Source organism: Exophiala viscosa (assembly GCF_022695815.1).
Source record: "Exophiala viscosa unplaced genomic scaffold EDD37scaffold_3, whole genome shotgun sequence".
Classification (NCBI taxonomy): Eukaryota; Fungi; Ascomycota; class Eurotiomycetes; order Chaetothyriales; family Herpotrichiellaceae; genus Exophiala; species Exophiala viscosa.
Window position 1 is genome coordinate 272,968 of NW_026944355.1, and position 27,720 is coordinate 300,687.

The 27,720-nt window shown below is 50.3% G+C and overlaps 13 protein-coding genes across 13 annotated transcripts; 6 read left to right on the top strand and 7 right to left on the bottom strand.

Annotated features, from left to right (window-relative positions):
* Positions 1–145: 145 nt before the first annotated feature.
* Positions 146–2,343, top strand: EDD37DRAFT_678724 (putative MFS transporter; the record flags this gene model as incomplete). Its single annotated transcript, XM_062819659.1, has 4 exons — positions 146–330; positions 385–712; positions 765–1,330; positions 1,381–2,343. 4 exons carry the CDS (start codon positions 146–148, stop codon positions 1,883–1,885), a joined length of 1,584 nt encoding a protein of 527 aa, XP_062671510.1. The 3' UTR covers positions 1,886–2,343.
* On the bottom strand, positions 2,018–3,661 carry EDD37DRAFT_625178 (uncharacterized protein). Its single transcript, XM_062816218.1, has 5 exons — positions 3,230–3,661; positions 2,798–3,161; positions 2,513–2,748; positions 2,394–2,456; positions 2,018–2,341 (listed from the first exon to the last, which is right to left on the bottom strand). The coding sequence occupies exons 1-5, from the start codon at positions 3,590–3,592 to the stop codon at positions 2,273–2,275; spliced, it is 1,095 nt and encodes a 364-aa protein (XP_062671511.1). The 5' UTR covers positions 3,593–3,661; the 3' UTR covers positions 2,018–2,272.
* A 47-nt stretch (positions 3,662–3,708) lies between these two features.
* Positions 3,709–6,128, bottom strand: EDD37DRAFT_678726 (uncharacterized protein; the record flags this gene model as incomplete). Its single annotated transcript, XM_062819660.1, has 2 exons — positions 3,709–5,975; positions 6,060–6,128. 2 exons carry the CDS (start codon positions 6,126–6,128, stop codon positions 3,993–3,995), a joined length of 2,052 nt encoding a protein of 683 aa, XP_062671512.1. The 3' UTR covers positions 3,709–3,992.
* Positions 6,129–6,492: 364 nt separating this feature from the next.
* Positions 6,493–8,888, bottom strand: EDD37DRAFT_588645 (acyl-CoA dehydrogenase/oxidase C-terminal). Its single transcript, XM_062814484.1, has 5 exons — positions 8,442–8,888; positions 7,687–8,387; positions 7,326–7,639; positions 6,961–7,276; positions 6,493–6,908 (listed from the first exon to the last, which is right to left on the bottom strand). The coding sequence occupies exons 1-5, from the start codon at positions 8,755–8,757 to the stop codon at positions 6,567–6,569; spliced, it is 1,989 nt and encodes a 662-aa protein (XP_062671513.1). The 5' UTR covers positions 8,758–8,888; the 3' UTR covers positions 6,493–6,566.
* Positions 8,889–9,164: 276 nt separating this feature from the next.
* Positions 9,165–10,103, top strand: EDD37DRAFT_664004 (ClpP/crotonase-like domain-containing protein; the record flags this gene model as incomplete). Its single annotated transcript, XM_062819206.1, has 3 exons — positions 9,165–9,374; positions 9,420–9,479; positions 9,533–10,103. The coding sequence occupies 3 exons, from the start codon at positions 9,165–9,167 to the stop codon at positions 9,995–9,997; spliced, it is 735 nt and encodes a 244-aa protein (XP_062671514.1). The 3' UTR covers positions 9,998–10,103.
* Positions 10,104–10,234: 131 nt separating this feature from the next.
* EDD37DRAFT_678732 (uncharacterized protein) lies at positions 10,235–12,182 on the bottom strand (the record flags this gene model as incomplete). Its single annotated transcript, XM_062819661.1, has 6 exons — positions 10,235–10,450; positions 10,502–10,650; positions 10,700–10,821; positions 10,869–10,963; positions 11,011–11,780; positions 11,831–12,182. 6 exons carry the CDS (start codon positions 12,180–12,182, stop codon positions 10,235–10,237), a joined length of 1,704 nt encoding a protein of 567 aa, XP_062671515.1.
* Positions 12,183–12,632: 450 nt separating this feature from the next.
* Positions 12,633–14,098, top strand: EDD37DRAFT_678734 (major facilitator superfamily domain-containing protein; the record flags this gene model as incomplete). The annotated part of the gene is made up of 7 exons (XM_062819662.1): positions 12,633–12,750; positions 12,807–13,036; positions 13,092–13,200; positions 13,253–13,473; positions 13,520–13,655; positions 13,708–13,892; positions 13,945–14,098. The coding sequence occupies 7 exons, from the start codon at positions 12,633–12,635 to the stop codon at positions 14,068–14,070; spliced, it is 1,125 nt and encodes a 374-aa protein (XP_062671516.1). The 3' UTR covers positions 14,071–14,098.
* A 137-nt stretch (positions 14,099–14,235) lies between these two features.
* EDD37DRAFT_648097 (uncharacterized protein) lies at positions 14,236–14,735 on the top strand (the record flags this gene model as incomplete). Its single annotated transcript, XM_062817970.1, has 3 exons — positions 14,236–14,312; positions 14,369–14,385; positions 14,455–14,735. 3 exons carry the CDS (start codon positions 14,236–14,238, stop codon positions 14,733–14,735), a joined length of 375 nt encoding a protein of 124 aa, XP_062671517.1.
* Positions 14,736–15,323: 588 nt separating this feature from the next.
* On the top strand, positions 15,324–17,686 carry EDD37DRAFT_561429 (acyl-CoA dehydrogenase/oxidase C-terminal; the record flags this gene model as incomplete). The annotated part of the gene is made up of 5 exons (XM_062813878.1): positions 15,324–16,111; positions 16,176–16,950; positions 17,033–17,114; positions 17,172–17,454; positions 17,530–17,686. The coding sequence occupies 5 exons, from the start codon at positions 15,324–15,326 to the stop codon at positions 17,684–17,686; spliced, it is 2,085 nt and encodes a 694-aa protein (XP_062671518.1).
* EDD37DRAFT_311460 (chaperonin 10-like protein) lies at positions 17,610–19,043 on the bottom strand. Its single transcript, XM_062811330.1, has 3 exons — positions 18,817–19,043; positions 18,342–18,753; positions 17,610–18,289 (listed from the first exon to the last, which is right to left on the bottom strand). Exons 1-3 carry the CDS (start codon positions 18,958–18,960, stop codon positions 17,802–17,804), a joined length of 1,044 nt encoding a protein of 347 aa, XP_062671519.1. The 5' UTR covers positions 18,961–19,043; the 3' UTR covers positions 17,610–17,801.
* A 440-nt stretch (positions 19,044–19,483) lies between these two features.
* Positions 19,484–21,975, bottom strand: EDD37DRAFT_311477 (fungal trichothecene efflux pump). The gene is made up of 7 exons (XM_062811331.1): positions 21,946–21,975; positions 21,430–21,885; positions 21,103–21,381; positions 20,849–21,044; positions 20,624–20,799; positions 20,307–20,572; positions 19,484–20,255 (listed from the first exon to the last, which is right to left on the bottom strand). Exons 2-7 carry the CDS (start codon positions 21,777–21,779, stop codon positions 19,675–19,677), a joined length of 1,848 nt encoding a protein of 615 aa, XP_062671520.1. The 5' UTR covers positions 21,780–21,885; positions 21,946–21,975; the 3' UTR covers positions 19,484–19,674.
* A 406-nt stretch (positions 21,976–22,381) lies between these two features.
* Positions 22,382–23,390, bottom strand: EDD37DRAFT_311480 (uncharacterized protein). The gene is made up of 2 exons (XM_062811332.1): positions 22,976–23,390; positions 22,382–22,931 (listed from the first exon to the last, which is right to left on the bottom strand). Exons 1-2 carry the CDS (start codon positions 23,152–23,154, stop codon positions 22,499–22,501), a joined length of 612 nt encoding a protein of 203 aa, XP_062671521.1. The 5' UTR covers positions 23,155–23,390; the 3' UTR covers positions 22,382–22,498.
* A 1,436-nt stretch (positions 23,391–24,826) lies between these two features.
* On the top strand, positions 24,827–26,805 carry EDD37DRAFT_575586 (uncharacterized protein; the record flags this gene model as incomplete). The annotated part of the gene is made up of 1 exon (XM_062814392.1): positions 24,827–26,805. The coding sequence occupies one exon, from the start codon at positions 24,827–24,829 to the stop codon at positions 26,696–26,698; it is 1,872 nt and encodes a 623-aa protein (XP_062671522.1). The 3' UTR covers positions 26,699–26,805.
* Between the last annotated feature and the right edge of the window lie 915 nt (positions 26,806–27,720).

The window sequence follows — 27,720 nt, forward strand, 5'->3', positions numbered from 1 at the left end:
AACTAGGGACTCCAGATCTATACTATCGATAGTCACCACGAACAGGGTCCATCAAGCCCAGTCCGAATATAAATACCTGTATGGACTGGAGTTTTCCTGGGTACTCTTACATAACGAAATCACACCATTTCGACGAGCCTCAATCATGTCCACCAGCCTCAATGACTCCGTCCCTGGGACGGTCCACCTCATCGACCTTGATCATAGCATGCACACCAAACATGCTGGGACGGGAGAAATTGTGCTGGTACCAACACCCTCTAACGACCCCGAGGATCCTTTGAATTGGGCGCCGCGTCGAAAACTGCTGTCGACCATCTGTGTCAATTTGTGCGTAATCCCTGATTTCCATCCTCTGTTGTGTCTCGGCTAACCATGAATAAGGTACACGTTTTCGGTAGGCTTGATCGCCTCAGTCATCGTCTCTGTCTTGGTTCCCCTCTCTGAGGAGACCGGTGTATCTGTAGCCAATCTCAACGCTGGTAGCGGATATGTGTTCCTCCTGTGCGGATGGGGGCTCCTCTTCTGGCAGCCTTTTGCTTTGCGTTACGGAAAGAGATTGACCTACTTGATATCCATTGTTGGCACAATAGCTTGTCTGGCTTGGGCCCCATACTGCCGCGGTAACGGGCAGTGGATTGGAAAGTCCATTGTCTCAGGCATTCTTGCCGCTCCTATCGAAGCTCTCCCAGAAGTCTCCGTTACTGATGTAGTAAGTCGAGTCTGAGAATCTGTACATCCGTGTATCTCTGACTTCAGTACAGTACTTCACCCATGAGCGTGGAACATATATGGGTTGGTATTCTCTGTCCCTTGCAGGAAGTGCATACTTTGCACCTGTTGTTTGTGGATTCATAGCCGACTACGCGGGATGGAAATGGGTGTTCTACGTTCCAGCCATATTCACTGCATGTGTGACAGTGTTCCTGTTCTTCTTCATGGAAGAGACCAACTACCACCGACCTCACATTGGCATAGTCGAGACTTCCCAATCCATCATGCCCGAAGAGACGAACGAGAAGGTGGGGAACACTGCGACTACCACTCCGGCCGCACCCACAGAGCCATACCACAAAAAGACATTTTTGCAGAAGTTGTCCCTGTGGCAGCCAATACCAGGCGAAAATCCAGTTACCAAATCGGTTCGGATCCTCAAATATCTTAGCTGGCCTGTCATCTTTTACGCTGGATTCTCCTACGGCAGCTATCTGATCTGGTTCAATGTGTTGAATGCAACTGCCTCGATCATCTTGGGAGGTGCGCCATACAACTTCAGCGCATCAATGGTTGGCTTGAGTTACTTGTCCTGCTGCATCGGAGTCATCGCGGCGTATGTGATCCTGCCTGGTTCTCGTGACATTCTTTCTGACGACTTAATAGGACTTATTTCACTGGTCGATTCAGCGACTGGCTGCAAATTAGGCTTGCTCGAAAGAATAACGGAATCATGGAAGCAGAACATCGACTCTATCCATTCGTGGTGACCACCGCCATTGTACCTTGTGCTTTGATCCTGTGGGGCGTTGGTGCTGCCCATAATATCCACTGGTTCGGTTTGATTGTCGCCATGTGCTTTTTGGCATTCACCAGCACTTCCGGCATTACGCTCAGCGTCAACTACCTTGTTGACAGCTACCATGGTATTTCCGGAGACGCCATGGCAACGGCAATCATTGTCCGAAACACCATGGCATTCGCCATAGGATATGGCATCACACCGTGGATCGAGAACCTAGGCTATCAAAATTGCTTTATCTCTGCCGCGTTTGTCGGACTGGTGACATGCCTTGCGTTTGTGGTCATGCTCGTGTGGGGGAAGAAGTTCAGAGTGCGAAGCACAAGAGCCTATTGGGAGCTTGCTGAAAGAGAGACCAGAAAAGCTTAGAGCGCACAAGATCTCTCTCATTCGAATGGGACAGGACATGTACATGGCTTATCCAAGACAAGCAAAGCCTTTATGTTGTGTAATGTTTTTATGTTGTGTAATGTGAAGAAGCATATCTCAAGAGGCGATGTGTGTGGATACATGGGTTGTCCTTAGTCAATGCTACAGATTCCTGCCTGCCCGGCGAACCTCAGAGCTCTCGAGACTACCATATTCCAAATTGAAGCACATCCTTCACTGGATGCTGGTGAGCGCCACATGTTTGGCCCACTTCATTATGGTTTCCGTCAAGAAAGCGCTCAGTCTTACTGCTAAGGTCTTTGAGATCATGCCCGTCGTTACTGTCATGCCGACTCAGTTGCGTCTGTGCTGCCTCGATCATTGAATCTATCCGAGCGCATGGTGAACGCCTTGCTCGTGCTGTTCTTTCTTGATTCGGCGCCTCTCCGCGGTGTACTTCGAGTAAAGTTAGTAAGCTGTTCTTGCGAAGTGTAAATGTGTCACATACCTCGTGAAGGTTTCTTGGCCCATACTTGGCTGGGTGGTCTGCTGATGTACAGGCTGGGACGACCTAGATTTTTCTGTTAGACCGATCCCATTCGAAGGGAGAGGTTGTGGGGTCCTTACCGAGACTTCCTCTCCGGCGTTGAAGCTGAAGAAGAACGGAACCGAGTAGCGACTAAGTCCCGATGTATTGCGGACCCGGTGCACAGTCGATACAAATTGGTCGTTGGAAATTCTCTGCAAGAAGTCGCCAACGTTGACGACAAACGTTCCACGGATAGGCTTTGCTGGGACGTACACGCCATTCTTATTAAGGATCTCCAGGCCTCCCAACATGTCCTGGAGCAAGATTGTGAAGGCTGCCTTGATATTAGCGTCTTCTCTCGCGATATCAGAAACCTGACATACTTTCGAAATCACTGTGTGCGCCGAGACTGTCCGGATCTTCCGCACCGGGGGGTCGAGTCGCATAATTTTGCAGAATGATTGAGATGAAAGGCGCAGTAACGATGGAGTCGAAGTAGTTCTCCTCGGCGCCTAGTCCGAGGGCAAACGTCCGGAGCAAAGCGCGAGACAATTTCAAAAGCTCGGCCTGATATAATAAAAGTTTGGTTCTGAACTCTGGCCAATTTTCTGGCCATTGATTGTGGATGCCGATGCATAGCTCGCGCTGTTCGGGTGACAATTGAGGCGGTTGCGGGTCGTTGTCTGGGTCATAACTGTACAGGAATGATCCTTTCTTTACTGTTGTGCCGGACTTAGCCATGACTCTCTACGAAGGGCGTCAGCTTGGACAGGATTCTCACCTTTTTCGCCTTCGGATGTCTTGGTGTAGTGTACCTCATAGCCTCTGAGAGTCTCCGACTTGTAAACATCCTCCTTCATCTTCACCTCAAGTGGTTGATCATGATATTTGCGCGAAAGCTCAAACACCTCATCAATCAAGTCTTGCGAGATGCCGTGATTTTTGATATACATAAATCCAACGGTCTTGCAAACGTTTGCAACCTCTTCCGCTTTCTGCCGGCGTTCTTCCAAATTCTCACTGTAAATATTGCCAACGTCAATGACAGGGATCTCCTCAAACGTTTCCACCGCCTTGTCGCCTGTCAAGATCTCTCGTTTGTTGTCGTTTGTTCCATCGCGAAAGTAGTACTCGTACTGCTGCTCGGGGGGAGCAACTATCGTTGTAGTGGTCGACATGTCTGCTGATGGCTCTACAATTGATCTGGTCTCTTTCTCAGATCGTAACAACGACAGAGTATGATAAAGTACGATTGTTTGGATTTAAAGGACGTGTGGTGACTGACGGCCATGTCCTGCAAGGCGCTGAACCGCGCACGGATATTCGCGTCCACGAAGATAAGCCCCCCTGCCAACGAGAAACTCAAGATAGGGACCCAGAACCCCCCTCTTGACGTGTCACGCCTATCACCGCGATCAAATCATGATCGTTGGGAGCCTCGCTGTTGGCCCGACATGGAGTTGCACGCGCGTTATATCTACGCAGCCTTATCAAGCATCACTTTGCTACTCCGCCCCGATTCTTAAATAGTCCATGAGCCCCAATTCGATCTGCCCACATCGGCCAGTGTTGGCCTTCTCATACATCTAGACCGAAGAGCTGTAAATCATCCACCCAATCGCGCATCCAGCCGTTCTCCTGGAAATCATCGCCAACCAAAAGCTGAAAATCTGAACTGGAGATATCAAAGTTTGCCCCAGAAACAGGAATAAGACTCTCATCTGGGGTCGTCCAGTCGCCGATCTCTGGCCCCTGGTCGATCTGTGGTGGAGGGTTGTTTTGAGGGTTTGCAGGATCCTGCTCCGGGGTCGAGCTGGAAGCGAGAGTGCGCAACGCCTCCATGTTCGACTCATAGTTCTTCAGCGCCGAAGTCCCGTAGGGCTTGAGCAGATCAACGAGCATGAACGACGTCGAGTCAGCGGCTTCTGCTTGCGGAGACGTATGTACTTCCGGCCATTGTTGTCCTCGCTTTCCATTGTGCATAGTGGGATGATTTGGCCTTGGCACTGATACGGCTTTCCGTATTGCCCTTACATTGGCGAGATTATTGACTGCAGACGTTCGGACTCCGCTGAAAGTCTCCAGCACGTTCTCAATGGTGTCCAGCGCATGACCAGCCTGCAGGACTAGTCTGGGAACGCAGCAGAGGGCGGAGAGTTGTGGAATGGCGGTAACAAGCATGTACCATGTAAAGGCAGAGCTGAGACAGTGAGTGTGATTGCGAAGTTCGATGGCTTCGAAGAGTTTGACGTTCAGGGTTGATGCCGTAATCGAAAGAGCTAAAGAGTACGGCGGAGAGATATCAAACATCGATGATGGACGATAAAGGATGGTAATGGCGGTCAGAAGGGTGACGTGCAGCTGCGCAAGTTGGAAGTCGTATGCGCGAGCACTACCGTCTGGATCGATGATGCCCAACTCCGGAGGCAAGCTCTGAATGTACTCGCGAAGGCGGTTGGCGAGCGCCTGCTTTTCCACGAATGTGGCATCAGGGTTCGAAGAGAGCCAGAGACAGATGTCGTGAAGAATCTCGCATATTGACACCCACGAGACGAATATACGGGCGCCGGGATCGGACGAGTCGGAGAAGTCAGAAATACTAGGCCGCTCGACAGTGCAGTCTGCAAGATTGATGAGACGAGGCCGGCCATGTGCGGATGCCGACAAGCTGTCTCTTGCATACAGTGTCCACCAGATCCTCTTTCTCAGTCCTTGATCCTTTCCTGGGCGAAGGGCTTTTCGGTGCAGCCCCATCTGCTGAGCCAGGCTGATGGCATACATGTTCCAAAATCGTGGTGTATCCATCGAGATGTCCTTCGGAGCACTTGGTGCACACCACTGAATCAGACACACTGCGGCAAGGAGTTTGTAAGGATTGCGCTCCACACCACTGTCGACGATGGCTTTCACACGACGGTAGTGTGACTGCAGAGAAGTGCTTGTGTATTGACCTCCGGTCATATACGATCCCACCAGTATCAAGGTTTGTAGGAGCAAGATGGACGTTGCCTTCGCGGAGGTCTCGGAACCACTTTCGGACCGAATCGCATAGAAATCGAGGACAGGCATCCATGTCCAACAGAACTCCATGACCGCTTCCAACAAGCGCTGCCGCACTGCGAGTCGAGGCAGGTCAAACACGCCGTGGATCTGAAGAACTTTCAAATCTCTTTCCGAAATCCTGAACTCGTGCGTCTGTCGGTCGGGATGTGTATGATCGAGTTCCGGGAACTCGTCGCCCAGGATTGCGGATCGCGAAAGAAACGAAGAATTGTGAAACTCGTCAATGGACGGTGAAGTCACATTCTCCAGCAGCTCCACACCACTTCCGAGAATGGCTGGATTGTGTATGAAAAGAAAAGGCGCATCTGTTGAGGTGCCCAAGTCTGGTGGCCGTGCGCACATGGCTTGGTCGGAGGTGCTGTCGTTGTTGTCTTCCGAGATCGCCTGCAGTGTCGTAGCTCGAGGAACTGGGGAGAAGTCAAACCCGGCACCACCCTGGTCGCCCACATCGGAATTGCGATTGACTGTCGTTGAGCCATTCTGGGCTTCACTCCGCCCCTGCTTGGAAGAGGCAGTTTTCTTGCTCCTCAGTCGGGGCCTACTCAACGATGATGGTCATCACATTATTCGCATTTTGCTCACCGAAGTGATTAAATGTGTGGACCTCTCGCTTACTTGCAAGTAACGCCATGCGTAGCACAGTTCGCACATGGCCGCTGGTCCCCCACATTGCAACGAACTTTAATGAATCGTCAGCAATGGGCGGAGGGACTATGTGTAGCGGTATGATCTACCTTTTCTTAGGTGACATGCCTCGCAAGCACGGGCGAAGGATGCAATTGGCGTAGAAATCGTCTTGTAGCAGCGGAACTTAGAGAACTGCATTACGACTTCACGACATCCTCTGTGAGAACATTATATGCCGTCGAGAAGAGATTACCACAAGGACCCTCAGATGGTTCTCAGACATCCTCGGGCTTGGCTCTTTTCTCAAGCGAAATGTTTGCGGAGTTGCGTGGGGTTGCGGGGACGATCAATGCCTTTGGACGAAGTCTTAGGTAGGCATGACCCTAAGGCCGGATCTGGGCCAAGAATGGTACAGTACTACAGTACTTGTTGTACCTCGCATAACCTGGTAATGAGACTTATCTACAATTTGGCCTGTTGTCCTCTCTGCTTGTCCTGCTCAAATTCCCGCCAGATCCTTCTTGTGTCTACCATCATTGGCCAGAGGTGCTGCATATTGTTCATTTCACTCTTCTTGGCTCCATTGAGCAACGCTTCGTAAGGTGTCTCATCAGCTCGAGCAAGGGCACTGTCCAGCTCGTATTCTGTAAAACCATAAGCATCAATGATTCTGGCCACATGGCTGTCTGCTAGATCGTTGATCGCATTGCGATACGCCTCTGCCAGCAGATTCCGCGCTTTTTGAGGCAGCGACAGTGGCGGTGTCAGTGCGAGATGCGCATTTTGGAGGATTGAAAGTGAAAACTAATGATCGTTAATCAAGCAACTCCTTGGATTTTGGTAGAACAATACGGACCACTTGTGCCAGAGCGTTGAGTGATGGGTAGAAATCTTCGTTCCCATTATGATCAACAACATTCCAGAATCCCTTCCAGTAAATGAAGTCGCCGTGAGCCATTGTAAGAGCATGTGTCGAGAAACTAGTGTCCTTGCCGGCCTCCGTATCGTCCATGTGATTCTGCACAAGCGTGACCAGCCGTTGTTCGAGAACGAATCTTTGCCGGTCTCTCAGGAGCCAATCCGCCGTGGTATGAACCTTGATCGGTTCTGGTGGCTCCCTGGTACGTAGGAAAGAGAGGTAGGACAAGCTAGACAAGGACGACTCTGTCTTTCTATGATCAAATGTTAGCCATAACCACATAGCTTTCTGTGCTCACTCACGCCTTGAAGTGCTTCAAGATCGCCCTTGGGACCTGTTGAGCCACCACATAATTGTCACCTTCATACGTCACGGCATTGATTGCATTTGCGTACATGCGTCCGAATCCAGACAAGGCGTTGTATCCATGACCTCCACAAGAAATACGGCACGTTTCAATTCCATGTCCGGTAATCTCCGTCGAATAGACCTTAGCACCCACAGTCTGGAGGTGCAGATCCTCAAGCTCAGATGTATCATTTGTTAAAAGATAATTTTCCGTGTAGGTGTCATAGGCACGCTTGATATTCTGCCCTACCAACACGAGTGCGCTTGCCTTGACAGCCAGTCAGTATTTCCTGTGACCTTGAGTGCTTCACTTACCTGTGCAAGGAGTGGCATTAGCCGATATCTCACACTAGCATAATCGAAAACCGGAGTTTCCTCTCCTTTGTGGTCGCGATCGAACTGACGTCGAAAGGTGGTGTAGTGATATGCAACTGTAACAGCTTTCAATAGATCCCAACCGGTTATCTCAGCCATCAGAGCTCTAACAGTGACCATCGATCCATACGAATGTTTTGTGTTCTTGGGCGCAACGTAAGTGCCGTCTCGCAGCACTTGTGCGTTCCTGGCGAGCATTTGTGCTCGAGGGACCCGGACGTTGTGGAATCTTAAGGCGCCGTTGTCGGTGCCGAGCATGCCTTGGAAGACCTTCGGGCCCATTTCGTAAATTTTGACTCCAGGCATGAGCTCCTGGGTATCCAGGTTCCGAAGCTGAGTGAGGAATAGATGGTTGCCATACTCCTTGCCGTTTACGATCAACCGTGCCACCACGATCGAGTGGGTTGCCCATACTCCAGTGGCACCGATCCAATATTTCGTGCTGCTTGTGGTCGGAGAGTTTATGATGAACTCGTCTGTGGCTGGATCGAATGTCGAAGTCGTCTCGATTCCTCTGACGTTCGATCCATGGCCCAATTCAGTCTGCGAGTACGAGCCAAAAATCTCAAAACGTTCTGCTTTGGGGATCCAAATCGCTTTCTGTGCATCAGACATCTGGCTCTCCAGATTCGACATGAAGACTATACGCATGCATTTAGCAACGCTGGTTCAGCGCTTTGATGTGAAATACTGACTTCTGAACTGAGGTTGCACCGGCAGCATGTTGTCGGTGAACCTGACCGCTTCCATGAACTGCCTGTGTGGCCAGTCATGCTTCAACTTGAGCCTGATAAGCTCTCTTGATTGGAAAGCCGCTCGTGTCCATGCATCTTTGCGAGCTAGCGAGGGCGTGGTCACTGTTTTCTTGGAGAAAATTGGATTGCCGATAAACGCTTCCAATATTGCTATTCGCCTATCAAATTTTTCTCTGCCTCCCCAGAGGAACAGACCAAACGTTGTTTCGTCAGGTGTTGTAGGAATATTTCGTTTCGTCTGCGTTGGAGTTGACATGATGTTAAGCCTGCGCAGAAGATGTGCAGCTTGCACTTGCAATGGACTTGAGGCTCTTGACTCTAACGACTTGATATTGCTTCCATCACGAGTCCAAGGCTCGGATTATCGGCTCGTAACACTTGCATGCGTGGCCATAGGTCAAAGTCCGCTGTCGATCTTTGAAAGTTGGAGAATCGTTGATGCATGGTCGGAGTTTCGATCGGCGAATTGCTGAAAGAGGAAACCACCGACGTTCTGGGTTTACGTCCTGGGGCTTTTAGGTCGCCACCATGAGCAAAGCAAACCCCTCTGGATCATTGCATCTGCCGAGGGACTTTGCACTAGCCTTCAGTGACCCGTGACCAGGAGTTGGGTCACAACCACAGGTCACCAATGTTATTGCAGAGCACGATCTCATTATCGTGATGGACGAACAGTACCAGTACATTACTGTCGAACGAAGAGGAAGTGATGGCATATATGTTATCACGCTTCGCAAGGCCCCCGAGAACCGTCTCAATGTCGCGTGCTGTCAGGAGCTGATACGTGCATACCACAATATTCAACGATGCCTTGGCTCGGACTCTGAAGGGGCTGTGATCTTGCGTGGCGACAACGCAAAATTCTTCTGCACCGTTCGTCAAGCGCAGCATTGACATTCTTAGCTAACAATTTATCAGGGACTGGACCTAGACGAACGCGAGCGGAACAGCTTTGCATCCAGCGATGGATTTTATCCAGTAAGTGGTGGTAACGTTATCGGTGTGAGCCTTCTGACATTACTCCTTGTCAGCTGCTGGCTACCATTCTGGATTTTCCATTTCCCACGATCGCATTGATCACAGGTCATGTTTTCGGAGGCGCATGTCTTCTGACACTAGCTCACGATTATCGAGTCATGAACGCAAACAGAGGCTTTTGGCAAATGCCCCCTGTCAATGCTGGCCTCCATCATGACGGGATGGGTACATTGGTTCGGTCGAAATTGGCACCGAAGGTGGCACGGAAAGTACTCCTCGAAGCGCACAAATTCACCGGAATCACCGCCCTCGACGACGGTATCGTGGATGCTGTGGCACACCCAGACAAAATGTTCGATGTCGCTCTTGAAATAGCAGAGACATGGAAGAGTAAAGCGAAAATGGGCGTTTACGGTCTGCTCCGAAACGAGCTTTGGGGACAGGCATTATCGGCATACCGCCAGAACAGTTACGTGCATCACAGAGAGACAGCAAAGGAGCCAAAGGTCAAGTTGTAGAGTGCCAGTCTGTAGAGTACTATGTATGAAGACCCTGCGAGTCAGGCCATCAAAGAGTACAATACATTGTGCCTAGCTGTTGTGAGACATGCGGTGCGCTGAGCCGAACTCATGGACATGGACAACTGTTCAGGCTTTCCGAGAGTCTTCTACCGGTCCAACGAGAGATATGAGGATGACTAGGTAGACTCAAATCCAGTTTCAGGCCAGTGACCATAATTGACTACGCTTTCAGCACTACAGCTTGCCCTTGGTCTTCCGCGATATCCATGCCTGCACCTCAGAGGAACCTTCGGAAGGGAACAATTCTTTGACCAGTACTTTCTTCATGACCTTCCCTGTCGCATTCTTCTTCAACTCGGCAACAATTCGTAATAAGGTGGGCATTTTGTAACCCGCAAGACTGTCTTTCAAGTCATGTCGCAGCTTTTCCAAAGTCAATGTCTTTGGACCCTGTCTTTGTGTTAACATTTTCTGACACGAATATTGCAGATGGTCGCTCACTTCGGGCTTCAGCACAATGGCTGCAGCAACTCTTTGACCGAATTCCTCGTCGTCAACTCCAACAATCATGACTTCCGAAACGTAGTCTAAGCCCAATATCTCCCTCTCTATGTCTAATGCGGACAGCTTGTATCCGCCCGATTTGATGACTGGTGGTCATAGGTCAGTATGGTTTGCTGCTTGCTGGTCAGCACTTACTATCTATTGACGCTCGTCCCAGGATAAAGTAATGCTTTCCCTCCCGGCGTGCGATATCTCCGGTTTTGAAATACCCGTTCTCATCCATAGAATTCTTTGTGGCCTCACGATCGTAGAGATACCTGGGACGATGTCAATTCTGGCAGCGTAATCTCTGAATTAAACTCACTTTGAGTACATAATAGGACTCCTGGTCAGGATCTCACCTTCGTCGCCGTTTGAGAGATACAAGTCGGTTCCAGCCGCTCTTTCACCGACCGAGCCCTGCAAATATTAAATGTGTTTTTGCAGCCACGTGCAAGGATACATACATCAGGGACGCCTGTGGCCCAGGGCGTAACCGTGAATCCATTCGCGAATTCGGTTCCACCGTAACGAGTAAGGATGGGTCGACCATTCCTTATTCTACTCCATTTCTGCTGCAGCGGACGAGGAAGCGCTGACGTACCGCAAAGCAAAGCTCGAAAGCCATTTGCACCCTTTATGTAAGGTTCCAACTGATCTGGCGGTAGTTTGGACAAGTGTTGCTCGTAGTGTGCCATCAGTCTCATGTATATTGTGGGCACCCCACTGAAGTAGGTTAGGCCACCCTGTCGTATCCGTTCCCACGTCCACGGTACGTCGAGGCCGCCAGACCTGAATTCAATCTGCCCACCGTACCACAGAAAAGGTAGAAGAGTCACAGTGATACCTGTGGCGTGATGTACAGGCAGCACGTGCAGAACAACGTCCCCCTGCCGGATGCCATGTTGATCGCCGAAGCTGAGTGCAACATCAATAAGAAAGCCTCGACGCTTGACGCCTCCTTTGGGAGGACCAGTGGTACCAGACGTAAAGATTACCAAACCGGAGCGATTGAGGTCCAAGTATGGATCCGAGGAAACTTGAAATTGCTCTGGATCCAGACAAGGCTGCATGATATGTGGTGTGATGCTAATCGACCTGTACTGAGACTGACCCGTATCTTGCATCCATTGCTCTAGATTTTGGCCTAGCGTGATGCTGCGTTTGGCTGTGATCACAGCGACGGCGCGAGATCTAGTGGCAAAGTAAGATGCCTCTTTGACTGGTAAATCTGGTGCTGCAAAGAATCTTTAGTACAGGCATCAACGAAGGATCGTGGAAACCAACAGATTGGCACGGTCACAGCTCCCAGTGCAATCAGAGCTAGAAAGGCCACGGTGAACTCATATCCGGCTGGTCCAAGGAGGTTAACAAAGACTTCCTCATCTCGATCCAATTTAGCAACAACCTCCGGGCTGAAGCCAGAGAGTAGCACATTCCTCAAATTGAGAACGTCTGTCAGAAGCTGTGCATAACTGGCAGTGTAGCCGAAGGTCAAGTCTTTGACAGCCACTAGTTCCTTGTTGTAGGAAAGCCGCACCAGACGGCTGAAGAAATAGAAGTTGGGGAATACATTCGGTCCTCGATGTCGACGCACGAAATGTATCCTGTCGTCAGGATCCGTGGGTGTTGTTGACATGGTCAAAAGGGTTCCGTGCACGACCGGGGTCTCCAGGTCGAGCAACAGGCGTCGAAATGAGAAGCACACGTAGGCTCTGTATCGACCTCCCAAATTCTGCCAACTACGGAGGAGACCAAGGCCGGCCAGGCCTCATTGAAAAGCTCTGGTTAGCCACTTCACCGTCCGGGGCCCTATCCTCATCTGGAAAGACCGAGTCTCTTTCACCGAGATGATGGAGGCAGGCTGGCATTTCTCCGCCTTCTCCTCACAGCAGCCTTGGTTGGCCTATCAGAAACAATACCTGAAGTTGGCTCGGTTCCTATCTGAGTTACCCCACGGGGACGTCCACAGTAGCACCATATCTGCATTACTGGCACATGTGCTTGAAGAGTCTGCTCTCTTCTTTCTATATGTCTTCCTTGTAATTCGAGTGCTATTCCAGGCGACTTCACAAGAAGGATTTCCAAGATGTTCGGGCTTACAGCGTTCGCTGAGACCAAGGCGTCCGTTGAGGCTGAAGGCATTTATATTGGAGGCTACTCCATCCGGCGTGCACTGTGGCCCAAGACAGTGGACGGAAAGCATGGTAATACTGTTCCTAACCACTGTAGAGAAGACTCCAGTGTGTGCTGACTTCTAAAGTCAGTAGTCAAGACCGTGTCGAGCATGTCGCCGCTATCCAGGACTGGAATGCGGCCGAAGAAGCTGCTCTAGTCAGAAAGCTCGATTGCCGTGTCCTGCTACCATGCTGTATCATCTACTTCCTTGCTTACCTCGACCGTGCGAACATGGGGTTCGTCAACATCATGCATGCCGGTACAAAAGACAGTTTTGAGGAGAACTTGCACCTCAAAGGTACGGATTTCAACTGGGTATGTCCGATGCTAGTAGTAAAACACTGTTGAGCCACATTGACACATCCTGCAGTCTGTGTCAATTACCTACTTTATGGTCACCGTACTACTCATGCCCTCGAACCTTTTGATGAAGCGATTTGGTGCAAAGAAATACTTCCCAGTGATTATGGTACTCTGGGGTATAGTCGGCAACACCATGTTCTGCGGCTAAGGCATCTGACAATGAGACAGGCACCATTGTAATGACGATATCGGCCGTGAAGAACATCCAGGGTCTGCTTACCGCCCGTTTCTTCCTCGGTATCCCTGAGGCAGGTGTCGTTCCGACAAGCATCATGTACTTCAGCTTCTGGTACAAGCCGACTGAGCGAGCACTGCGCATAGGTATATTCCATGCAGCAAATGCTTTAGCCTCGGGTGTCGGTGGCTTCCTCGCTGTAGGCATCGATAAAGTATGTTCATCGCCTGCCCTCCAGTACTTATAGCTGACCTTCGCAGCTTGACGGAAGAGCCGGGTTGGAAAGCTGGCGTTGGCTTTTTATTATCGAGGGTCTCCTTCCGATAGTCATGGCTATACCAGTCCACTTCCTGCTTCTGACATTCCCAGAGACGTCACCAGCATTAACAGACCGAGGTGAGAAGTGTGCACCGGCGACCCATCCACTGATCTGCTGACCACTTCGTAGAGCGCCACATTGCGATCAACAGGTTTGGCCGAGGCTCTACTCGCAGTACTGATGTGACATGGGAATGGCGAACCTTCTTTGCAGTTTTGAAACGACCATCGACATATGTATTTTTCGTGTCATACATCTGCCTCCTGATTGTTGCCGTGGCCCTGGGAACATTCTTGCCAACCATTCTCAAAGTGGTAATTGCGCTCTTCCTCAAACGTGCCGAATTCTCCAGCTAATCACTCCAAGTTCGCCAAATTCTCAAGCACAAAAGCAAACGAGTATTCGTCAGCTGTCTACTTTGCCGCCATCGTTGTTTATGCCTTTGGTCCTGGCATTCCGACTGGACCAGAGACAGAATCTGGCATTACATAATTCCGGCACTTGGTGCCATACCTTGCTTTGCAGTCTGGACATATGTTGGAGCGCACCAGAGTTTTGGCGGTATCAAGCCTATTTCGCTCTACGGCCTTGCTTTCCTTGGTAATCTCGTATCAATTGCTCAACCAGCTGCGCTGAGCTACAGGAGTACAACGCTCTATGGCGCGTCAGAACAAGCGGTGGGAGGTGCAATTACAGTTGCGTCTCTGTCGATTGCGAGTATCATTGGTCCCTAGGTATGTATCATTTGCTCGCAATACGTGACTTTGCTGACCAGTCAGATCTTTCCCAGCGAAGACGCGCCCTGGTGTGAGTACCATAACAACAAATCTGATGTTCTGTCCACACACATGAGCCAAGCTGATTAATGTAATCCAGATGTCCCGGGGTTTGCTGCCGCATGCTCGACTATTGCTTTCACCATCATCTCGTTCGCCTCTCTACCGGTCTGGCTGCTTCTGGAGGCGAGGTCCCGAAAGAAGAAGACCGGTCATGCGATGCCTCTCCGCGCCATGGAGGACGCTGAGCATGCCATGGTCTCAGCAGCTGCCCTGGAGCGTCTTCATGAGCAGAACATGATGGAGAACAAAGTCGATGTTGAGAGCCCAAGACATCTTGAAGAGATCCCAATGGATACACCCTCGAAGCACTTGGAGTAGTCGGATGACAGTGCAAGATCTGGGAACCTGATGTGCGGAGCAGAATAGTGATGAAACCATTCGACCTTGGTGAGCGGCGCCGGCCCTATTTGAACAAAGCATGTGGGAGTACTGATCTGGCGAAATTGTGGCAGGCAGGAACAATGAACGCATCTCAGAGTGATGGTCAATTGAGCCAACAGTCTTAGTGTGTCATTTTGGTGTCTTCTAGGTTCTAGGGCCGCGACCCCCTGTAGCATCTCCTTTTCAAGCAGTCTGCAAGTGTTGCCGATCCCATATGGCTTCGGCGTCACGGACAGGAACGGACTTTTCCTAATTGAGCAATTTCTACGTTTAGCCGAGCAACCACAAATCTCCGAGCATATCATTGCCGACGACCGGTGCCAGGCAATGTCGTGACAAAGCCAGAACATGGGTTGACAGTGCCCCAGTTCTCCAAGTCATGCCTTGGGACTAAGTCGTCGTCGCCCGCAAACAAGACCTTTAGACATCGATAGCCAGATCAAGCACTGACTGCTTACGGCAACACCTGATATTGTTTTGACCAAACATCAACCACAGTCGTATGAACCCTCGACTACTGAACTGATGGCACCTCACACAGATTTTGCTCACAAGCTGAGGCCGGCTCCGCCAGATGGCGCGACCATTATCAAGCGTGAGCGCCTAGGATCTGACCTTGATGCCGACCAACTTGGTCAATATCTGCATGGCAAGACATACATTGATAGACAGCAACGCATTCTAGACATCGTCAGAAGAGAGAAACTCTTCGACAAGACACAGCAAACAAACCTATCTCGTCCAGATCGCTACAAGCTAGGCCTCGCGAGAGGGAAACGTTTACGTCAATTGCAGGATGTCCATCGGTGGGACGACGAAGATTTTGTGATGGCCGAATATCTGGTGGACGATGTCCAGCCTTACCATCTACACATTTCACTCTTTACAGCTGCATTGAGAGAACAAACCAACGACGAGCAACGAGCGTATTGGATGCCGAAAGTCGTGTCGTGGGAAATCATTGGTGCATATGCACAAACCGAGCTTGGACATGGAAGCAATGTCCGGGGAATCGAAACAGAAGCACGTTGGGATCCGCAGTCTCAGCATTTTATACTCCATAGTCCGCATCTGACGGCAAGCAAATGGTGGAATGGTACTTTGGGTAGGACGGCTACTCACGCTGTGGTGATAGCACAGTTATTGCTACCTGCAGAAAGTGGGAAGACGGACGTCAAACACCAATCTCATGGGCCACATCCGTTCATTGTCCAAGTTCGGGACACAAAGACACATCAACCACCAAACTCCATCATAGTCGGTGACATTGGACCCAAATACGGCTACGCTCCGATGGATAATGCGTACATGCTGTTCGACCATCACAGCTGCGTTACATTTCCCTCTCCTGCTAGTTCATTCTTCTAACATCAATAGAATACCACATAGTGCTCTTCTTTCGAGATACTCCCAGCTTGATCTCCTCACCAGAGTGTACACCAAGTCAAAAAATCCTAGCTCACTTTACGGACAGTTGACGAGAGGGCGTGCAGTTATAGCGATGCACGCTCGTCTAGTCCTGGCCCGAGCAGTGACGGTCGCCGTCCGCTATCTATCCATCCGACGTCAATTCCATGACCGCGACGATCCTCACAAACAAGGGCCGGCGCTATCAGTCCTAGACTATTCCACCGTCCAAATCCGCATTTTGCCACTGCTTGCCACTACTTTTGCACTCCACTACAGTGGTCTGGCAATGCGACAACTCTATGAGCGGACTAGGAACAGCAGTGCATCCGACGGTGATCGAGTTTCCGAAAACGCCGACATGGCCACATTGATGGAGCTCCATAGCACATCTGCAGGATTGAAGAGTCTCGCTACCGAGCTCGCGGCAAATGGGATTGAAACATGTCGCAGAGCCATGGGCGGGCATGGGTATGGTGGCGGAACTGGCCTGATTCAACTCAATGCAGACTATCTCTCCAAGCCTACCGTTGAGGGTGATAACTGGATGATCACACAGCAGGTTGCTAAGTATCTGATCAAGAAGGTCAAGGAGCGCGCCCATTCCCTCAAAGGTCAGGCTCTCAACAAGACAGAGGAGAATCTCAAGGACTATCTGTATAGTCGTACCAGAGAGCCTAATTTCAAAGTCCTCGAAGACGATGCGACCCTTGTGCAGGCTTTCAATTGGCGTATGTCTTGGTTGGTAAGTTTTCAATGCCCTGGGAGGGAACCATCGTCACTTATCTTCCTCGCATGACTTTGCTGACATTCGATGCTGCCCGAAGGCTTCGCGCGCATATGACGCAAGAGAAGTACAGAGGAGGCCATGGAACAGTCTTTTAGTAGAGTTTCATAAACTCAGTCGAGGTAAGTGGTGGACCTAGCAAACTATGGGCAAATTGATAGCTGACGGTTTTTTTGCAGCATACTCCCAAGCGATGCTCGTGTCCAACTTCCACACCGCCATTGCTTCAGCGGCAGTGCAAGAGCTACCAACAACCACACGCAACGCCCTAACGGATCCGTTCCGCCTCTTCGCCTTGAACACAATGGACCATGAGGCGCGCGAATTTCAAAAATCTGGCGCCGTGAGCTCGGATACTCTGGACGAGGTTTCTGACACGGTGTTGTCTCTCATGACCAAGATCCGGCCTCATGCTGTGAAGCTCGTCGACGCATGGGCCCTGCCAGATTATCTCTTAGATAGGTGAGAGCACACTAAATCCTGTCCCTCAAGCAAACATGTTGAAGAAGGGTCACTAACGCTCTGTTGGGTCAATAGTGCACTAGGTCGCTACGATGGCCGAGTCTATGAAGACCTCTTCAATCGCGCACATGTGCTGAACCCTTTGAACAAGGTGACATTCAACCCAGACTACCGCAACGACGAGATTGTCTTGGGTAGTGGAGATGTAGCGAAGATTCAAGCAAAGCTTTAAGCCTTCGAGAAATTGTCTCTACGTGTACATATGTTGACGTCCATTGCGCACAGGGTCAGCATCTAATGCATGGCTTTAGGATTTGTTGCCACCATAGGTTACTTTTTCATCACATTCAGCTGAAGTCGACGACCAGTCTCTTGCCTGCCATCCTGCCTTCTTCCATCATGTCGATCATGTCTCCAATCTCGTCGATCTTGAACAGCTGGACTGGACATTCGATCTTATTAGCTGTTGTGAAATCGGCACATTCTCGCAATTGTTTGGGCGTTCCATGGTTGTTGGCTCCTTGCAAAGAATACCTCCCAAGTGCAAGCTCGACTGGGTTGAAACTAATTTCCCCCGGAGGACACCCAACAGCGACGAATCTCGCCCCGATTTTGATTAACTTTGGCGCCAGATCAAACCCTGCTTTGACAGCAGTATAGACAACCACAGCATCGGCCAAGCTACCAGCAATCTTTTGAATCTCTCCAGCAACATCTGGCGTGGACCTGCTGTTGATAGTATGCTCTATGCCGGCCTTCTTCGCTGTGGCCAGTACTTCGTCGTTGACATCAATGCCAATGACATTCAGGTCCAGTGCCTTAGCATATCGTAGCGCTATATACGTCAGCGCAGTCCTTCTACACCAAGAAGTTCAAGTCTCACGCACCAAGTTGACCGAGGCCCCCGCAACCTATCACCGCTAGCCACTGACCCGGCTTCAGGTCGGCTTTCTTGACGCCATTATACGCTGTGATACCAGCACAGCATAATGGTGCAAACTTGACAATATCAATGCCATCTGGTAAGTTGAAAGCGGCATTAGGATCGACGAGACAGTATTCTGCAAGAAAGCCATCCGCTGCCGAGAAGCCTTGCATTGTGAACTTTTCCGATCGGCAGAATCCATAGTGAACCTTGCAGCCGTCACATTTCCAGCAGGATCTGAGGCCGTTGAGAAACCCGACTTTGTCTCCCACTTTGAACCCGCTTACATCTGATCCAAGTTCGACAACCTCACCAACCGCCTCATGACCGAGTGTCGTTGGCTGTGGCAACTGGTATGTGCCGTGAAGAACTAGCTATAGAATATGTTAGCATTGCGATGGAAAGATGAAAACTCGCTAAAATTGATTGCATCATACCATCTCCGAGTGACATAGCCCAGAACCAATTGTTCGAACCAGCATGAGATCATTATCTGGTTTCGGGATAGGGACGTTATCGACCTGAACCTTCTTGGTGTCCGGATGCCAACGCACCGCCTTCATAGTCTTGTCTTGCGCCATAGCTGCGATCGTCTTCAGAGGTGGTAACCAGGAACAGTGCTTCTCATGATGTATTTGTTCGAATGCCCTTGCGCTTGCGCAACAAGCCAATCGACGACAAGTTTGTCTCTTGGAGTTCTTGGCCTTATGCACATGATCGACCACTAGCAGCTCTGCGCTATGCACAAGCTTTGGGCGAGGACGAGGAAAACAATATCCTCGGTTGTCGGGCCGAGGTTGGTGTCTTCATTCGACGTGCCAGTTTATGTGAACCCTCAATCGCCAGATCTAGGCGCTGTCCTCGTGTTTCAGTGAAAGCAAAGAAACATCTTGGCGCAAGAAGGGGTCATGACCTCTGCAATCCCTCTGGGGCGGTTGACATGCCTTTTGCTGCGACTGCTGATGCTCGACCTCCACATTTAGGACTGGAAGGTTTCAAACCCAGCCTTGCCTTACGGCGCGCCTGTCAGAATATCGACATTGCCTTCGGTGATTCGCATCATCATTGATATAAGACTCGAAATATATGTTTGGTCAACAGTGATATTTGCGTTGAAGAGAGGAAAGAAGCTGATTTTATAGAGGAAGTACATGCAGTCTGTACGAGTCATACATTCAAGCGTAGGAGAGAAATCGAGTCATGCGTTCGTCTCCAGGCGCGCCGCATCAGGACCATATTGACAATCTTGATGAGTCTGCCAAATGGCATCTCTGTCAAGATTCAGCTGGGTAAACCTAGCAGCCTCCGACCGAGGTCTTCCCCGCGCCGGTGCCCTCTCCCACAATCGTGCCTGCCTTCTCGTGCAATGTCGTAGCAACCTCAACGGTCAGCTTGTCGTCGACATTTGGAGCCCAGATAGTGATTATGAGAGCGACGCCGGTGAAGGCAATTGAGGTCAAAAAGACTGTGCTGTACGCATGCGCACTGGCGAGCTTGTATGCTGCTGTACCAGTAGCCAGAATTTTGGGGGTGAGTCCAGGAATATTGGAGAAATCTCCTGTCGTGAAACCCGTCAAGAAGGCGACGACCGACGAAGCAGGTAGCCCAGCTGCAACGACGGCCTTGGGCACCTCTGCGGGTATAGTCGTTTTCAGACGGTTCGTGAGAACCACGACATACACGCTTGAAGCAACAGTAGAAATGGCGCTTCGTATACTTCCGGCCATTCCCACAGCTGTACCAATCTCTTGCTGATCTTCAACCTCAATACCGGCATTAGTGAGGCAGACAGACTCGTTCCAGCCGATGAAAAGAGAGGCAAGTGCGATGAGGCAAGCAGAACCGACAAGTGTCGAGGGCTTAGAGTATGCCATGGCTGCTCGAAGGATCAGCACAGGTTCAAAATTAGTATCGAAGTTGATTTTACCTGCTAAAAAGGCTCCACCGAGTGACAAGACTGTCATGCACTGAAATTTTTGTTTACCAATACTTGCGGACAGGGCTCCCGCCGACACTTGTCCAATGACAATGGCGAAGCCTGGAATAGAATTGAGCCATCCTGCCCGCATGCTGGCACCTCCATCGACCTGTAAGATTAAGATTAGTGTGTGGCTGACATCTGTAGTGCAGAAACGTACGGTGAACAGGACAGCGACCATTTCTGGCCAAATGATGGCCATGGCGTAGTAGACACTGACACGCATTAGAAAAGTCACCGTCAAGGGGATCATGCGATTTACTCACCTAGCTCCGAGTCCAAGCAGAACCGACGCTGCCACATACTGGGGGTTCTTGAATAACTTCATCGGCAGAATGGGCTCTTTCAGTGGGGCGTATAGCTCCCAAAGCACGAATATAACAATGATTGCCACGCCGACCAGGAGGGGCGCTAGGACGTGAGCCGAAGCCCATGAGTAGACCTAAGGAAAGCCTTAGCAAGGTAAACGAATCCCAAAGATGTGCACTTACTCCACCACCCCAGAGCAGGCCGATTTCGAAGATGATAAGACCACCAACAAATAAAAATGCACCAACGTAGTCAAACATCTTGATCATTTGTGACTTGGTGCGAATTCGGTGTTTCATGCCAAAGGTCGGAGGGTGGTAGAAAAAGAAGTACAACACTCCAGAGGTAACATTGAGAGCAATGAGGAGGTAAAAACACCTAAACAAGACAACGTCAGATTCAAGTATGGAGTGCAGTGTGGACTGGGTCAGCTTACGTTCGCCATCCCTTGGGAGTGTAGAGAATGAATGCTTTGGACACAGCTGCGCCGAATCCACCAGTCGGAAAGCACCAGAGGTATATCCATCCATTGATCATGAAGCGATATTTCATAGGGACCAGCTCATTGGACACGAATGAGAACGACTGTTGAGCGCCAGCCCCTAGACCAATGAGAGCAATTCCGGCGATGAGGGTCGGCACGGATTGAGCGACCGCAGACACAATGCAGCCGATCAATGCCACACAGGTGCCTCCAATCATGAACCATCGACGCCTGTTATTGGTCAGTGTTTTCAGATTTCAGAGACTGTCCCGAACATACCCAAAAAGATCACTGAGGCGCCCAACCAGGAGCAAAGCAATGGACAAGGTCAATGTGTACACGAAAGACACCCAACTGATGTTGGGATCGGGGCCGATTTCTGAATTGATCAGCGACAAGGCCGGTGCTGCCAGTCCGAAGCCGCCGACTGCTGCACAGAGACCAAAGCCAACAGCGAACATGGTACCCAGAAAGAAGGAGCTGCGGTAGTAGCCCGCAGGCAGATGTTCAAGGTCTGTCTGGAATCCATGAAGCTCATCTTCCTCGGTCACCGTGCGATTGAGATTCTGTGCATCAGGATGTTGTTCCACCCACTGTGAAGCAATCGGTTGGTCCTTTTCGTGCTCCATCTCATCTAGTTGTACCTGGTATGCTGCTAGGGAGAAATGTTACATTCTGTAGAAGTCCTAACAAAACGCTGCGAATGGAATCCATCTTATGCCCCTGGAAGTATCCCTGCATGGGAAATGTTAGCCACTGCAAGCACTTGGCACGATCATGTATTGTCAACCTCACCCAATGTCATTGGATGACTTAGGCGTAATGACTCGGCCCTAACAGGCGCACGGAACTGGTGAAGGGTGAACGTCCTCAACTTCTCCAAAGCCCCCACGGGGAACGAATCCGGGCCTTTTGTGCCCTTCGGAGGCTGTGGGGAGACTGGAGTTTGGGGTAAACCACATTCAGATTTTATCAGGTGGACTCCGGTCCAGGGCAGTGTCGAGGGCATAGAGGTTTGACGGACGGGGAAAGGATTTCCAGGACATGCAAGATACGTTCAGCGCCCAGTTCCTTGGAGGACCAATGCATGCTTCGTACAATAGCGTCTTGTGGGGTGTGGCGTTGTGTGCCTCTGATAGCTTTGCATTAGGTAGGCTGCAGACTGGTTCCAAGGGGTTAACGTCTTCGCAGTTAGCGTCGGAAAACGTTTTCCTCCAACACTGCCTGTTCGCCCTTGACCCCTGGCGCCTCGTATCGTTACCGCAATCGCATGTCTGCCAGAGAGATTGCTCGGTACATTTGTCTGCGACCGACATGGACACTGGAAAGGTTGCATGTCGTTGTGCAACTATCTATGGAGAAAGCCACCGATCATTTTCAAAGACACGTGAACCAGACTCGATCCCAGGTCTTTCGTTTTGGCGACGGAGTCTTCTACCTTACTTTCATAGACCTCTACCGTGTGTAGTCTGTCCGTGTCGGCCTCTTCCTTACACAACGCAAATGCCAGCGCGCCTTGTTCATCACTTTCTAGTGTCGAAATGACTTCCTTCCACTGTGTCAACGACTGCTCGGCACCACCAGCTTTATGTGCGATGTTGGCAAAGATGATGTGTGGATCCGTCACTTTTGTGATTTCTGGCTTCAGAAATGAGTACACTGGTTCAAGTTGATAGACTGTCGGTGCTCCAGCCAGCACTGGCTCCGTTGTGAAGAGATTTATCAGTTTCTGTACAGGCTGACTGGCTATATGTGCATCGGATGTCGCCTTGTCAGCGTACCTATCACGTTAGCTGGTATGCTACAAAGTTGCGTAGTGCCTTACTCTTCAATCATGTATATTGTCGTTCCATCGTCGTGCGTTGGTACTGTTATAGCATACATCGTCACGCCGGGCTCGTTGGCGCTCGAATAGTCCACGATTTCTTCAAAGACTTTAATGACTGTGTCCCTGGCCTCCTTGCTGGCCATAACGAGGTGGCCTATGGTGATTATTTTAGCCATCGTACTGTAATAATGTGGCTATCTTGTGCACTGTGTTGCAACCTCAAAGGCCGATCTTGAAATAACAAGATTTCGTAGCCAGCAAGTACATTTTCAGGCACAAGCGAGAGATCTTGCGGTTCCGACAGCCAAATCTCCAACCAAGTCATGTTCCGTACTAGACCCCAGCCCTCATGATTCATGGGACCCTGGGGTGAGGTTGGGGATGGAGTGGCTTCGTTAGCGTTGCTACCGCCAGTCTACAACCTCTCGATTATGTTCCAAACCTAGCATCAACGCAGAGCAAGCCAAGCACAATTGTGGATGAGAAATCAAGCACTTTATTTCTGCAGGATTGTTGAGTGCCATGGACAATGTGTCCTTTGCATCTTGGATCAGCTTGGGTCATTTCGAGATGCCCAATGATGGCGGCTGGCTAATCCCCACCAGAACAGTTCAGTATTCCTACGGTCTACAGTCCATCGAGTGATAATCGAGTGGGAGTCACACATCAACCATTGAGGGTCCAGGAACTCAAATTTCATGGACCATGTCATGAAGAAGCCACTGCAGCTGACATTGATAATTCGTACATGAGAAAGGCCACGCATGTACCTTCGTACTCGGCTTAGAATCTAGTTTGTGCGGGGTCACTAGTGGACCGATCACACGCGGCCAGTCGTAGCCTCCGAGTGGGATGAGCAATGAAATGCCGTAGACGGTGATGCGACTATTCGATTTTCTCGTCCCAGCAGGGAACTTCACACCGAGAAGAAGTTTGAAGGACAAGCGTTTCCTGATGAAACATAGCAGTGAATTTCAGCCAATCCGTCGTACTATGCGAGGGAGCGGCTCCCAAGCCATATTTCTAGTCTTACGCCAGTTACTATAGGATCATGATTATGTGAGCTCACATCTCGTGAGGTACTCTAGGGTTTCGGAGTGTCGCATCGTAGCGTTCTCCTTCAGCGCACCCTCTCAGGTGGGTAACACGGGTCGGGAGGTCCAGCACTAGATGACAGTCTTACGGGCTTATGCAGGGCTTCCGAACGGAGGTTCGTAACACACGAATTTTGATAACAGAAGATCTGGTTCCCAGCTTTGATCACCATGACTTGATCAATTACTTACCGGAAGCATTCTACGTTGCTTACAGTATCCGTCATGGCATGACACTGTCCAACCCTTTTCTTCGGAACCGCAACTTTTGGCTCATTTGCAATACCTACATTCACAAGTCTAGCCAACGTCTCGGATCTGCTGGATGCCGTAAAACAACTTGGAATCACCGAATTGGATACTGCAGCCCGTTATCCTTACGATAACACGGGTGGCTCCGAGCGGATACTTGGAGAGGTCCAGGCGTCATCGAAAGGGTTCAGCATCAACACAAAAGTTCTCTTGCCCGAGATCTGGAAGGATTAACAAACCCTGGCCATCAGAGAGGCTGGCCAGGACCTCCGCAGGTACATATTTTAAGTCGAGATCATTAAGCCGAAGTCTCGTCAAGTGAGTGAACCAGGTCAGCTGTTCGGGATCTCATGCCTTGGCCCTGTGCGTAGCGGACCACTGCTGAAGACTTGGATGTGACGGCAACAGGCCGTGACATTTTCTTCAACCTTCTTGGCCATATTAAGACCTAGGTGCATTTCACATCTATAGGTACAATTGTACCAGTAGTCTGCCATCTGCCATGAAAAATGTCGTAGTTGTGGGAGCCGGTCCTTGCGGTCTGGTGGTCCTGAAAGAGATGATCGAGCAAGGACATGAGGCAACACTGCTCGAGCGATCTGGAGAATTAGGAGGAGTCTTTGCCACTGCCGCTGCATACCTAAATCTTCACCTCACCAATTGGGCGATGGCCTTTTCTGATTTCCCTGATCCGACCATGCTACGATATTCGACAGCCGACGAATACCTACATTACCTGCAAGATTATTCGCGACATTTCGGGCTTGAGAATCACATCAGATATCACTCCGAAGTCTGCGACGCAACCTTGACTGACGATGGCTTGTGGTTGTTGCGAATCAGGCGAATGAGCGGGACAGAACAAAGCGTGAAGGCGGATGCTCTTATCGTTGCCACCGGTGCAAACCAGCTACCCAATCCGATACCACCAGGGCTGGTTGGTTTCGACGGACCGCGAGTGATACATTCTTCTGAGTACAACGATGCGTTCAAGAAAGAGGTGGAGGAGCAAAATCTCAAAGTGTTGGTCGTTGGTGGTGGTGAAAGTGGTGCCGACATTGCAGCAGAGCTGGGTGACTTGTCGCCTAATGTCACTGTTTGGCTTCGTCGCCCAATCTGTGTCGGACCTCGTTACCTCAACGACAAAAGCGAGATGCAGCAGATCTTGAAGAACAAGAAGGCCGACTTTCCTGCCAACGGCTTCCTTGAGGCTGCGACAACAAATCGAATGAGTGCTGCACAGAACGTGTACGCCTACGGCTTCTTCCGCGGAATCCTCTGGCATACACCCGTGCTTAATGGTACGCTCGCACGTATGTGCTTGGACACTTGCAAATATGCTTTCTTCCGCAACGATCAAGCCACTTATGTGACGAAAAACCAACGTATGTGTGAAGCATTGCATGAGAAGAAGATTGAAGCTGTGGTGTGCCCGACAATTTCCGCCAAAGGACGATGGTGCCAATTTCAGATGTCGGATGGCACAACGAAACAGCGCCAATTCGATGCGGTTGTGCTTTGCACTGGTTTCCGCGCAAAGTCCCCCTGGATCCATCTGCTTGACAACACCAGCTTGTCGTCCAACCCACGTTTATGGTTCCTGCATTGCTTTCCAGAAAAGTTGAGCCACTGCCTATTTTTCGTGGGCTTTGCAAGACCTCATCAAGGAGGCATTCCAGTGATGGCCGAGATGTTGAGCAGATACATTGCGTTGCTGTTGTGTGGCAAGAGGACCCTTCCTATTGACTACGCGACTCGGGCACGAGACGACGAAGAAGCCGAGCGCGAGTACTACTCGTTGAGTCCTAACCTCCACACCCTCGTTGACTACAACGCCTTTCTGGAAAGTGTCGCACGTCGCATCGGCTGCGAACCTCGCTTGCCCCTGGCGTGCGTTGTACTCTTCAACATCCACATGTTGAGTGTTGTGTTGTTAGGCCTCCAGTGCTTCAACTTCTCATCAAGCTTGATTTGGTGGAAACTCCGGTACCAATTGTTGCTATGGGCAGGGTCGATGCTTGGATTATTTTTGTATCACGACGGGCTTCTGATCAAGTGGTGGTTCTATCCGCATTGGGCAACATGGTATCGTCAACGTGGCCCAGTTGCAAGACCAGACCTGCTGGAAACCATGATGAAAGGAGTCAATTTGTGGAAGTCGACAGCGATAACCCGAGGATTCGTTCTGCTTGTTCTTTGGTCAGTTCCGATGTTTTATGCGCAACGACTGCTTTCGACCTTCCTGTTTGCAGCACATGGGATCTTGGTAGCAACTGGGTTTCGCGTCAATGCACGCTGGGGCGCTCTACTGCGTCCCAAGCTCTTCTCATTGCACAATACCCTTTGGCGAGTCTCTGACTTGTTCTTACCATAACACCTCGCAGCTGCAGCGGATGGAAATGTCCAGATAATACTTAGGGCATTCGGGGTCATCGGCGCATGGAAAGTCTTTCGATACTAAGTAGTACGCACAAAAGAGACACAAGATCTAGATCAATCCGTCTTCGATCCTTATGAAAGAAATGTCGTTGCCTTGAATCGATGATACGTCTCGAAAATAGATCTTAGAAGGTTCCGGTCTAATTTACATATAATTTCGAATTAATGTACTATTTATCTCGTATTTATTCGGGTTCGACTCAACTGCAAAGGTGCAGGCAAGAGGTACTGTACTGTAGTACAGTATATAATCTCTCAGGCCAGCGATTTAATGCTGGTCTGATGGTGCTCAGACGGTTGAATTGGCCTGGTACGGGTCTGGATCTGGTTTGACTGGGTCGTCGAGGCAACCATAGCACTTCTCGGTCTGGGTCACGTGCTCTGACCATTTGCCCTTGAGCGGCTCAAACATCCTCCACATTTTCGACATCCGGCGCTCGAATCACGTACCCGGCTGCTGTCCCAGCGGGGTCTGTGCTTCTCAACTAACCTTACCTGTGTTGGAGATTTCCATGCTGTGTTTCGCCCATTCCACCCACGGTCGAGCCTGCCTTTTTTCACTTCGACGCACCTGCCTCTCAAAAATGATTACTCGAAAATGAGTTTCATGAGAACGTGCTGAGTCTGGTCCAGCCTGTATTCATCAGTACTAGTGCCACTTATGGACCTGGACAAGACTCATATTGAGGTCAAACTGAAGTGAAACTGACCCATTCAGAGCCGGTTCAGAACCGCACTGGAGGTGATTGAGAGCTAGCCGAACCGTTTCGAAGCGCCTCAGAGTCGCGCCAACTCCTCCAGACCTGTGTCGGAGTATAGCTGCTTACCTTGCTCGAACAGTTTCAATGCACCTGAAGAGAAAAAGAAAGAAGTGAAAAAAGTCAAGAATGTTGAATCTCATATTAGTATTAACTCATGAATGCTGTACGGCTTGGCGGCGGAAAGGTACATAGTACA

Bases quoted from the DNA above. Each gene is read 5' to 3' on its own strand.
- EDD37DRAFT_625178 (XM_062816218.1), bottom strand. From the start codon at position 3,592: ATGTCGACCACTACAACGATAGTTGCTCCCCCCGAGCAGCAGTACGAG. The intron at 3,162-3,229 runs GTACACTACACC...CGCCCTTCGTAG, and splicing joins AGACTCTCAGAGGCTATGAG to AGAGTCATGGCTAAGTCCGG. The intron at 2,457-2,512 runs GTAAGGACCCCA...AGAAAAATCTAG, and splicing joins ACGCCGGAGAGGAAGTCTCG to GTCGTCCCAGCCTGTACATC.
- EDD37DRAFT_311477 (XM_062811331.1), bottom strand. From the start codon at position 21,779: ATGGAGCACGAAAAGGACCAACCGATTGCTTCACAGTGGGTGGAACAA. The intron at 20,800-20,848 runs GTAAGTGCACAT...GGCTTTCCTTAG, and splicing joins GCCTGCTCTGGGGTGGTGGA to GTCTACTCATGGGCTTCGGC. The intron at 20,256-20,306 runs GTAAAATCAACT...TCCTTCGAGCAG, and splicing joins CGGTGGAGCCTTTTTAGCAG to CCATGGCATACTCTAAGCCC.
- EDD37DRAFT_311460 (XM_062811330.1), bottom strand. From the start codon at position 18,960: ATGGCGCAAGACAAGACTATGAAGGCGGTGCGTTGGCATCCGGACACC. The intron at 18,754-18,816 runs GTATGATGCAAT...CATATTCTATAG, and splicing joins GGCTATGTCACTCGGAGATG to CTAGTTCTTCACGGCACATA. The intron at 18,290-18,341 runs GTGCGTGAGACT...TGACGTATATAG, and splicing joins CGGGGGCCTCGGTCAACTTG to CGCTACGATATGCTAAGGCA.
- EDD37DRAFT_311480 (XM_062811332.1), bottom strand. From the start codon at position 23,154: ATGGCTAAAATAATCACCATAGGCCACCTCGTTATGGCCAGCAAGGAG. The intron at 22,932-22,975 runs GTAAGGCACTAC...CTAACGTGATAG, and splicing joins ACAATATACATGATTGAAGA to GTACGCTGACAAGGCGACAT.
- EDD37DRAFT_588645 (XM_062814484.1), bottom strand. From the start codon at position 8,757: ATGTCAACTCCAACGCAGACGAAACGAAATATTCCTACAACACCTGAC. The intron at 8,388-8,441 runs GTCAGTATTTCA...GCATGCGTATAG, and splicing joins GGTGCAACCTCAGTTCAGAA to TCTTCATGTCGAATCTGGAG. The intron at 7,640-7,686 runs GTAAGTGAAGCA...CTGGCTGTCAAG, and splicing joins TAATGCCACTCCTTGCACAG to GCAAGCGCACTCGTGTTGGT.